The following is an 11,079-nucleotide window of genomic DNA, read 5'->3' as shown; positions in this document are numbered from 1 at the left end:
CACCCGTCCATTGCACACGGAGGAGACCCGTCGGGAACGGAGTGGAGGCGCCGGAATAGCAGGAACGAACCCAACCGCTCCGTGTTATAGACTCACAAAATGGCGGCGCCGCCCGGCCCGCCTCACCCGCGCCAACGCCCCATTGGCTATCGGAGATGTCATCTTGATAGCAGGGGCGGGGATCGCCCGCCTCCGAGGGTTGGCGCCCTGGCGCCCCTCGCGAAGCCTATTGGCTGCAGGCGGGATGAGGGGCGGAGCAAAGCGCCGGTGCGCGGCGCGATTCGGTAGGCGAAGGGAGACGGTTGGGAGGAGCCATCTTGAGAGCGGGAAGGATGCCGAAATACCACACGGATCCACCATCTTGATTGGGGGCAGGGCATGGGATAACTGCGTTGGGCGCCATCTTGACTATGGGCAAGGGCCCCAACGTGCACATTGTGTTGTCATCCGCAGCGCGGGCCGGGGCCTGCGGGAGCGGCCCAATCGCCGCCGCCATGTTGGCTATGGGCAGGGAAGCCGCGCGCTCCCGTCCGTTGCCATCTCGAGTAAGGGAGAGCGGGCTCCTCGCCGAAATTAGGTTAATTATTTAGCACTGCCAGTCTGGGGACTTTTAATGGCGCTAGACAGCACTTAGAAGTTTTATTTAAGATACAGGATAAAGTCTGTTTAATTGCAGTTAATGTCTTAAGGATAAAGATTACCCAGAGAGAGAGAGAGAGAGAGAGAGAGAGAGAGAGAACTTGTGAGGTAAGCCATAACACCTACCTGCTCTGCTCAGGCATCAGGATAATATTTTTCCTAAGTTACAGTCCTGACACCGTTTGCTGACCAAAACAGCTCTTTTTCCAGTCAGGTGGACCTCAGTGGTTAATTAGATAAGCTTGTTTCAGTCTTAATGTGTGTCATTGCCTGTAGGTCTTACTTCTGCAGAGATTCAGGTAAAATCCACGGATTTCCTATCTTTGGGGATTTTCAAGCGTCTAGAAGATTTCCTTTTCAGGTGCTGGGCCATCTATAGTAAATTTAAGCCTACTACAACAGACTTACTTGTATTAGATATTTTCTGTAGTCCCTTAAAAATGATTGTCGAGCTTGTTCATGTGCCACAAGATGAAGGCCCCTAAAAAAAACAAAAGGGAGAAGCACGTGTCTGTCTAGTTCCTGCTGTAGACGGTGCCAGTGCATTTACTTTGCTCCTGTGCAGCAACAGGCACACGAGGACTGGGATCCTGATGGAGGCCGAGCAGGTCTCGGGATCTTCCTCCCATCCACCAGGACGTTGCTGGTTCCTCTCCATTAACATCATTCTGTAAAGCAGTTTGCTTCCACAGATAAAATGCTACGTGTCTCTGTTTAAATATAGACAATATTTGCTCACTGGGAATTCTACTAGCAATTACTCATTTTCTTTGCCTCACTTGTCATAACCCTATCTGTTGACTGGAGCACAAGAATTAATTGTCCCAGACCTTGCTACAAGTCCCTTGTGTAGCATTGAATCAAATATCAAATGTCCAGTCCACATTGATCTTGGCTTCATTAGCTGCAACCCTGTTTTGAGAGTTTCTAGGCAACATAATACTGGTCTTACTGTAGAAAGGATCCTTCGTACCTCACCAGCACACCCACTTTTGACATTTTCCTGAAAACATTTGTACGATTCTGCCAATCCGCCTCTATTGTCAGTGGTAAACTGTAAAACACTAATATAGATCAGTGCCACTGATGGAAGCACCTGAGCTGTAACACAGCCGTGTCAGTGGTACATAGGTGAAGGTTCAGAAAAAGATTTAAAAAAAATACTGCAAATGAAATTCAGAGTCTTATCCTTAGGCAGTGTTTCTGCTTAACGTCAGGTAACTTTGACAGGTACAGACATGCATTTTATACTCCCATTTCTTTCTGGAGCGTGTACTAGACACATGAATATGGGGGGAAAAAAAGTTAAAGTGAAACCATCTATTATTTTCTCCCAAACATGTATTACTGTCTTGGTTCTTATGGCCAGATGCCGCCTTTTCTCAGAGAGAAGGGCAACGCTCAGATATTTTGGTGGCCAGGACCAGACACCAACTTAATGCCTCACTCTTGTCACCATTTGTGAAATGCAAGAGCTTCCATTGAGCTTGGATCTTAACCAAGAGCTGTAACTCTAATTTCCATATCTTTGGTTTATTGGGCTCCCCAGCCATTTGGCCCTTGTTCCAGCAGTGAAGTTTAAAATGTAGAAAAAGTATGTTCTTACCTATTGCTACAGGCGACTAAAGGCCTCATCTGAAACTGAAGTTATTTTACTAGGTACTGCATATGAAAGGCTCAGCTTCTGCCACAGATAAGAGATTTACAACTTAGATGAGGCAAAGAATGGGAAAATGATGGGATTATGTGATCCACTTTAGAGTTGCTGAGCTGAGAGTCAGAGAGATAAAGTGATTTGATCAAAGCAGAGCAGGAATTTAACTCCCATCTCACAAGCCACAATGCACTTTCTTGAACTATGTCTATTCTAAGCTGTATTTCCCGTGGAGGTGTTTCACTTCATCTTCCCTTCAGAATAATCTGTTTTATATACTGTAAGTAAGAAATCTCTCCATAGTAGAGGATGGTATGGAGACAGAATCACTCCTTTTTTTTTTTTTATATGGGATATTTCTGTCCACTTGTAAAGACGTGTACCCTAAAGAAGGGTACCCTGAACATGATGCAAAGACACTGAAAAAAATCATTAATGCTAGATACTGATCACTCGTAAGAACAGTATATGATTTTCTAGTGGCTTTTGACATTAGTTTATTGCATGTGCAGATATCCCAGCTGCTTTTCAGGTATCTTTGGAAAAGCAAACACAGGTGGATGTCATCAAAGAATTACTACTTTTCAAAGACCTCTCCTGTGCAATTGAGGTCTAACTTAAAAGACTCTTTTAAGGTTCGTGCAAGCTCACTCGGATTTTCCACAGTCCTAGCAGAAATGATGATTATGCAACATTTTATCAGACATTTTCCTGTAACATTAACAGATTTTTTTAGACAGCGTCTTTTCGGATACTATGGTAGCAAACTGACTAACGATACTTACTATTGGGTAATGCACAGTCTTTCTCTGGGCCAAACAGGAAAATGTATTTAACAACAAAATACTACTTTATATAAAAAAAAAAAAACAGCTGGGAGAAAGACCTGCCTCTGTATATCTTTTTGTTTGTTTTGAAAAAGAAACCCACATGAAAATGGCCATGTGAAAAAAAAAAAGAGGACGGAGAAGGGAAAAAATATGAATCAGCTTCTTTTGTACAATCCAGCAAAATGGTCCCACCCTCCCCCAGGCTCTGGTTACTCACTTGCTAGAAAGGCCTTGGCGGGACACACCCAGGTTTTTCTCTTTTTAAGCCCTTCCTGCCTATGTTATCTCTTTGAATTTAATTTACCAGGCAGGGAAGAAAAACCCTCTGAAACAAAAAAGACCCTTTTCCTGCCTTTTTTCTTTTGTATTTTTAAAATAGCTCTGAAGCCTGTACTACGTTCACAGGACACTTCTCTACATAACTTTGTTCCTTTGCAAACTAGCAAAGTTTTTTTCCCCTTCCTCTTCCACTCAACGTTTCTATCAGTGACTTGAAAGTAAGAACCCTCCTGAAATATGGTCTCTGTTCAGGAACCCAAACTACTGTGCATAATGGTATATCCTAGATACTGTTTTTAATGACAGTTGTTTCCCTGCAAGTTCCCCTCCTCCCCCATTATTCACAGTACCCTGCAAGGTCCTAAACCAGGAAACTCTTTCATATATAACTTTGCTACTAATATAGTCCCAATGAAACTTGGGGGGGCAGGGGCCGTTTCAAATACTTTTGTTTCTTTTTGTTGCTTTCATTTATTTTAAACCCCTTTCAATTAACATGGCTGTTTTGTTTAAAAGAGTATTTGCAGCTTTAGCAACATCTTAGGATGCCAGAACATTCTTTTGTGCATCATTCATGATGCCACATCACAGCTCTGGAAATGGTTAGTCTAGAGCTAGCAGAGAAGGAGCAAACTCACTGCTGCGTTTATCAGTCCAACAAAAAGACACGTATGGCTTCTGATCGGCCAGCCAGTTCACACATGGCTCAAAACTACTGAGAGCACAGGTATCTTCTCACTCAGCTCATACCGAAGGGAAGGGAAGGGAGAGGGACCAGAAGTATCACGGTAGAAGTCATAAGCCACACAGGCAGAAAGCTGGGGTTATTGGAGGAAGAGGTGTGGGTACACAGAGGATCGCCGGAGAGCTGGCGAAGTTAGTTCCAGTGCTTGCGGAAAGTTCATTTCTTAACTGCAGATTTGTGGTTTTACAAGCAGTATATATCGTTAGCACGGGGAGTATTTTTGATACTAAGATGATCCTAAGAATTTGGCAGCATGAAGTATTATCAAAAAGTGTACCCATCGGTAATTGATAAATTGGTTTGGAATTGAGCTTAATATACTTTCAGTATTAAATAGAAGTAAATGTTTCTAACCAACTTACAAGTTCCCTAAGCTGGATTTTTGACAGCTGTGCCACCACAGCAATTTGAGGCCTCCCTTCCAGTGACAAAGTTGAAAAGCACTTTGCAGGCAAGTATATCTGCACTTGGAACTTTTCTTAGCGTTGCCATTGCACATTCTGATTTCACCTTTTAACAGGACTGCCAGACTATATCTACACGTATTTTTTTGTGCTGCGAGTAGTTATATCAACTTAAAATTTCAAGTATAATCACAAGAGCTCACATTTTACGTTTCTTTCCCTCTTTCTAATCTGTGACAAAATGAGAGACTTATCTGCATGCGTTTTTCTGTTATCAGTCCATGTTATTTCAGAGCTTCCCTGTCTTCGCTGCTCCTCGTGGATGCTTTTGGGTGACTCATTTCCTGTGAGGATGAACCAGCCATTTCCTGGCTATTCAACACAGGACTTTTTTTTTCTTCCACTCTGTGTTGGAGTGGTGTGGATTAATCTATGGTTTGATTATACCCCCTGCAACTTACACCAGAACTGCAACTCTTCACTGCAGCCTTCTAAGATAATAAACTGCCAGCATGCGTTGCTTAGACATCGTGGCTTGCCCCTGCTTACCTGGGCCATAGACTCTGTGATTTTGGGGTGTGGAATTAAAATAATTACAGCGATACAGATTTAACAGTGCCATCCTTGCAGTCATTGCAACCCAATTCTTCTCTTAATTCAACCCACTTCAGGTCATGATAAATGGAATGTTAAAAAAAGCACCATCAGGTACTGATCTTACCACACATACCTAAGCCCAGAAAATTTGCATTATCTAATAAGTGGTACCAAGATTGCATATTGGCATTTGAGAAATCCAGGTAATACCCATATTGGTTTTTTGTGTTAGACACAGGTTACTAGAAGACTGAATCAGTTTCTGTATTGATTCTGTGCCCATAATTCCAGCTCTTTCCTCCAACCTGTGTTTCCAATGTCCCGAGCCACTCTTTATTCATACTTCACATCATGATTCTAACTGTTGTGGACAGCTTGCTTCAACAACGCCACCAAGTTAAAAGATTGTCTGGCCATTGTAATGCCAGCTTGAGGTATCACAACTCTTTCGAGCAGCTTTTTCCTGCTATTTTTTAAATTATTCTTTTAATCTTATTTCCCATCATTTCATTTGAATATTTAGATTCATTAGCCTGTCATACATTTGTAATATTTGGGAAGAAAATCCACACAATAGGGATACTGCCTCTTGAGTCTGAATGTAGCACATGTTGTAGGGATGATCACTGAATAATTCATACCCGTAATGATTTATTCATGCCCAAAAGCTGGATACCTCCTCTGTGACTTTCCATTATCTCAAAGAGAATGCAGGTTCCTGTTCAACTATACTCATCTTAGGAGTGCCAGCAGCAGCCCCTGTATGGGCACAGGAGGCAGGGTGTCTGAGGCAAATAGAGCAGGTGTGCGCTAGAAACCACTCCCGTATGGTGTTTCTGAAACATTTCTGCTCAACAACAAATGGGAAGCTCTTGCCATTCCAATGCCATATACCTATCACCCTTGACACAGAAACTAAAATGTAGGTACATTTTTGTGCAAATTCTTCAGAAAGGAAGGTGGGCGAGCAAGCATGTTAAGCTCTTTTCCACCGGTTCACACGTAAAGTGAGATGCTGCGGTCACGATGCAGGATGTTCTGAGCATGGAAAACAGACAAACACGCCATGACTCTCTGATTTGATACCATAGAGCTGATCTTATTCTCCACAAGAAATTTCAGTTTTATGTTCCATTGTAAAGTTACAGATTCTGAGACAATTGATAGAAACATAGCAAGATTGTTTCCTACCCTCTCAGGAAACCTTGCAGGAAAGCCTGGACAAATAGCAGCAGTTCAGACTAATCTCTTTCCTGTCTAATGTGGGCTATCAAAAAGCACGCCTTTTATCAAAGTTTGTAAGACCACGACCTGAGTCTCCTGACCTAGGTGAAGATTTTGCAAGACATTCAAATTCCATCTGTCTAGAAAGTATGAAAGATGATTCTGTGTTTCAGCAAAGTCTCCAGACTCGCAGGCAACACTACCCCTAGCCGGCTGGTATGAAATTTCCTAATTGTTTATCCTGTAATCCTGACTTCTTTTGTCCTTGGAATAGGCTCTGCATCAGCATAATTAAAAATGTCAAACATGCTTGAGAAACTCTCCAAGTTGCTAAAAATGAATGTGAATTTCCTCCCCACAACCTCGCTTCATCTTTCCCTTACTCTGGCCTCAGCTTTACAAAGTGGTCTGTTTCCAGCCCTTCAGCATAGTTTGCATTCCACTGCCAAGAATGAACATTTATTTATACAAACAACCGTCCTTACAAGCACATCTCCCCGTGCTATCCTAGGACAGGGAGATAAACATAATTTCTGTTCTTTTCTGTAGCTGCAGTTCTACATTTCTTTTTTCTTTATTCAGGGGCATTTTTTGCAATGAAAGATTAGTGCAGTTCAGTCGCTTTCCTATGCTACAAATCTGCTCAGAAATGGACTGGAATGCTTTTTCATTTCCTTACAATGATTTTATTTTATTACTCTCTAATGATGGTGCCAGTTTCCTAATAAACCACTTAGGGGGTCTTGATGGCTCAGCAAGCAGGTTTTCAAAGAGGTCTCACTCATGCTGCAACCTTGAGGGCTCTGCGTAACTCACAGAACCGGAAAGCCTGTTTCTCTCAAAAGCACACCAGTAACCTGGTTTTCCCAAGTCCATTATCAGGCTGCTGTGTTATACTAATTCTTCCAGCAGCGCAGCTGACATTGTAAGGGAGATCAATGGTAAATGAAATGGCAGCTACCAGGTGAGCAGCACTGTAACAGACTAACGTGGACAGGGAGCCTGAAGCTCATGCATTATTTCTAAAGCTTCTCCATCACTCACCTGTCAGGCTGAGGTATTGTTCACTGAAATGCTAGCTCATCACCTATGTCCTCTGTCGTCAGGTTGTCTTCCATTGCATCTGCCATTTAAATGGATATTACACAGACGCTAGATGACTCCAGACAGGGGAATTTCATAGTCTGAGCACAGTTCATTTAAATGAAAAAAGGGGCCCTAAAAGAGATAGGGATACACATGCAGAGCATCTAGAAATTCTCCATTAGATGTGTGTATCTGCAAGCTGCTTGCTGTCTTACTGTAAGCATGTCAGATTTTGCTGTGTGCGAGCCAGCTTCCATTTCTCAGTTGATATAATTGTTTGTAGCTAAGAGTAATATTTAGATTTATAGTATTTACAATTACCTCCACCAGCGAATAAGATAAAGTGGTTTTGTTGGGAACTCTCTTGCTTGCATTTCTAAAGCAACCTTCTAAGAAACAAAGCATTTAAGTAGTTTCTGAAGGATCCAGGGGAATAGTTTTTTAAAAAATAACAGCAAGATGATATTTTAGAATATAGTCCCAACGCTATCTTTTTAGGAAGAAAACCCAGACAGCTTCTTTAACTATATTGCCAAACCAAAGTCAATGAACTACTGCAAGTGAATGAATTAGGAATTTTTAGTGACTACTTTCCATGAATCGTTACTGAATATTTTATAGATCTTACTGCTGTCTTAGCTTACTGTTGCAAAGTTTGCGAAGATATATTTACCTTTGCCTCAGTATAAGGTGTCAATCTTTTTCTTCTTTACCATGATACACAACAAAGGGCTGGTGTCCTTTAAGAATATCCCCATAACATGCCCGGGTACGTACTCGGGTCTAAATAGACATTGCTCTATTCAGGAAGAGGAGCATAATTATAATTAGGCCTTGCGCTGATTAGCTCATACAGTAGCATCACAACTAATATATAGCAGGAGAGAAAAACCTCACATTGAACATGCAGCTGGCAACATACCACTACCTCCTCCTCACTAGGCTTCCAGTCAGAGCAGGATTTATTCTAATCTTGCAGGTTACAATATGCATGCCTGGAACACACCAAAATGTATCCTTACTGGATTCTTCACATGGCTTTTTAGTATTTTTCATTAAATTATATCAGCGAATGTACTGGTAGAAATTTCAGCAACATTTGAAGAGGTGTCCTATTATCTAAAGGTATATGCACACACAGAGGCATACCTAAGTACATATGTCTATATAGCACAGTATTGGCCATGTATATTCCTCTGTATTTGAGTATGCAACACCCTGATTAGTGCAGTAATTCCCCTGGAGATGAGGGAGAAACAAGTGACCCCAAAAAGGACATGAAGTAGCACAAGGACAGCAATACAGAGACATACCAGCTCTATTTTGGAACCGGCAAAATTGTGCTCCCTCTTCCCCTTCCTGAATACTTTTTGATGTCATGCATGCCGTTTATAGGCGCTTCAGCAGCGCAGCTGAATTGAAGTCCTTGTTTCTGCATTGATTCAAGAACAAATACGTCCAAATACATCTGAGAAAGTAAGAGGACTGTCACGTCAAACCGCTGTGTGCCTGCCATGAGGCCCACATTGTCATACAGGCTAATAAAGACATCATTTTCCCAGGGCTTCAGCTCTATTAAATACAAAGCTCCAAATGATTTCCTACTTGGATCAAAGATGTGTTTGTTCCAGTGCCACTTAAGTTTAAAAGGCAATACTGGGAATGAATGAAATCTCCCCAGTGGCAGCTGCTGAGGTTCAATTGGTTTGTCAGTGCTGTAATTATGCAGCGGACGTCTTCTGTTTGCTGGCCCATATGTTCGTGAAGGATGTTATGCAATGGAAACAGTGCAGGGAAGCCTTGCTCCCAAAGCTAAGGGGTTTTTGCTTTTGTGGCATGAAGACTTGCTTGTGTTTCAGATGGTGAAAATGTTAAGAAATCCCACATTCTGATTTCAGGCTTAAAAACAGAGTTGCTCTTACTTGATCAAACTAGTTGGAAGTGTATGAAAAGAAACAGTGACCTACATCCAGTATCCTAGAACTGGTGTTTTAATATGGAGACCGACCACTTTTAAATATTATTTACATAGTTACAGCAGGTCTCTGAAAGTGAGCGCTCCCCGCAGCTAACGTAAGGAGCTGTCACTGTGAACGGTGGCAGGGTTTGGTGTGACCCTTGGTGCTAAGAATAAATGTGGTTTCTTGTCCAGCCAGCCACCGCTGCGCAGCCCGTCCACCTCTTCCCCGCAGCACTTTTCATCTTTGTAGGTTAGGGTCTGGATGCTGATGAGAAATGGCTGCTCGTTAAATAGCTATCTCCTTGTCTAGTAGACTGTACACCAAATTTTCTGTGTAACAGACATGAGTGTGTAGTAAGAACTCCAGAATATTAAATTAAGCATTAAAAGAACATTGAGACATGAACCTGCAAAATGGGAAGTCAGGGAGAATTGAGAGCACTCAAGATCTCAGTTGCCAAAGGAACAAAAGAAACAATATCCTTTAGAACGTTTAATATTTAATTTGGTAAGATGCTCAGATACTGGGGCAGCGAATGCAGAGGGTGATGACAGAGAGCACCGTGCAAGGGGTGCTTTATGTCAACCCCGTCAGCCACGGGGCCTTAATGGGTTAGCCAAAACACAGAGGCACAAAAGGCTCCTTGTTTGCAGAACTGTCAATGTTATGCGCAGCTACCTGGTCTGCACGCACACCGCGCGTTTTCTAAACACCATTTAATTCATATGTGTTCTTGTTAAAAGCACATCAGCAGCATTGTACAAAAGATGGGGCTAGTTAGAAAGGAGGGAACCAGTGGCACATCTTAAGTGCTGGAGATCTGTCGCTGACTGACTCCCTGCTGTTCATGTACTGCAAGCACCTAAAGCCAACAGGATGATTTTCATGAACTGAAACAGTCTTACAGAGTTAAGTTTAATTCAGATGGGCACCTTCAGCTAAATTTTCTTGCTTTAAGGTCAGGGCTTACAAAAATATAAATGATACTTCATTTATTGAGAAAAGACTTAATTTCATACTGCGAGTTGACCAGTTACTTCTGCAACAACTAGAAGTCAGCTAGCAAGATTCTTCCCTCCTAAGTTTTGTCGTGAGGACTTAAGTACACATGTGGTCACCAAAGGAACAAAAAGGATTTTATGTAAACAGAGCATCACGGCTGTGGCGGTGACCCAGTCCTCTAATAGCCAGGCCTGTGTTCCAGAGAGCTTGGCCAGGCACAGATAGCTATTTTGAGGTACCCGTTTAGGCTTCAGGGAGCCAGCAGCCTAGGTGATTTTCTAAGAAGCATTCACTGATGCCTTAGTCATCTGAGAGCGTCTGCTGGAAGATCCAGTAAGAGACAGCTGGGTTTGTGGTGCAGGCTTGGACAAAGTTTCCAAGTGTATTTTCAGAAGTGCCTTTTGTGCACTCAGGGCAATTTCAGCAGAGAACTCCAGATCCAAACCCACTGTTGGCTCAAGTTTTGCTTTAATCTGTAGAGTGGGCTTAATTGTTTGCTCTTGCTTGTTATCACTGCTGTAGGACAAGGGTTGGCAACTCTTATGGGTACTATGCCAGAGTGTATTTTTCTTTTCCAAAGTAGCAGCTAGGTGTGCCAATGCTGGGTTTTGCTGCCTCTCCAAGAGGCAAGATGCCATCCATCTGTGGTATTTTTCAT

The 11,079-nt window shown here is 42.4% G+C and overlaps 2 protein-coding genes across 4 annotated transcripts in view; one reads left to right on the top strand and one right to left on the bottom strand.

Annotated features, from left to right (window-relative positions):
* Window positions 1–160, bottom strand: part of PTBP1 (polypyrimidine tract binding protein 1) — a 31,572-nt gene extending 31,412 nt beyond the window's left edge. For 2 of the 3 annotated variants that reach the window (XM_009331835.1, XM_009331836.1), the window contains exon 1: window positions 4–160. In XM_009331835.1, the coding sequence (XP_009330110.1) occupies window positions 4–11 (8 nt within the window). In that variant the 5' untranslated portion in view covers window positions 12–160. The remainder of the gene's footprint in view (window positions 1–3) is intronic. The other variant, XM_009331837.1, reaches the window with a different exon arrangement.
* Window positions 161–540: 380 nt separating this feature from the next.
* Window positions 541–11,079, top strand: part of LOC103923474 (uncharacterized protein KIAA1958 homolog) — a 25,390-nt gene continuing 14,851 nt past the window's right edge. Inside the window, exon 1 of the mRNA XM_009331834.1 lies at window positions 541–747. The gene's annotated coding sequence lies outside the window, so the exon portion shown is untranslated. The remainder of the gene's footprint in view (window positions 748–11,079) is intronic.

The sequence above is a fragment of the Pygoscelis adeliae genome, unplaced genomic scaffold (genome assembly GCF_000699105.1).
Source record: "Pygoscelis adeliae isolate BGI_AS28 unplaced genomic scaffold, ASM69910v1 Scaffold239, whole genome shotgun sequence".
NCBI lineage: Eukaryota > Metazoa > Chordata > Aves > Sphenisciformes > Spheniscidae > Pygoscelis > Pygoscelis adeliae.
This window is presented reverse-complemented; position numbering and strand designations above follow the sequence as displayed.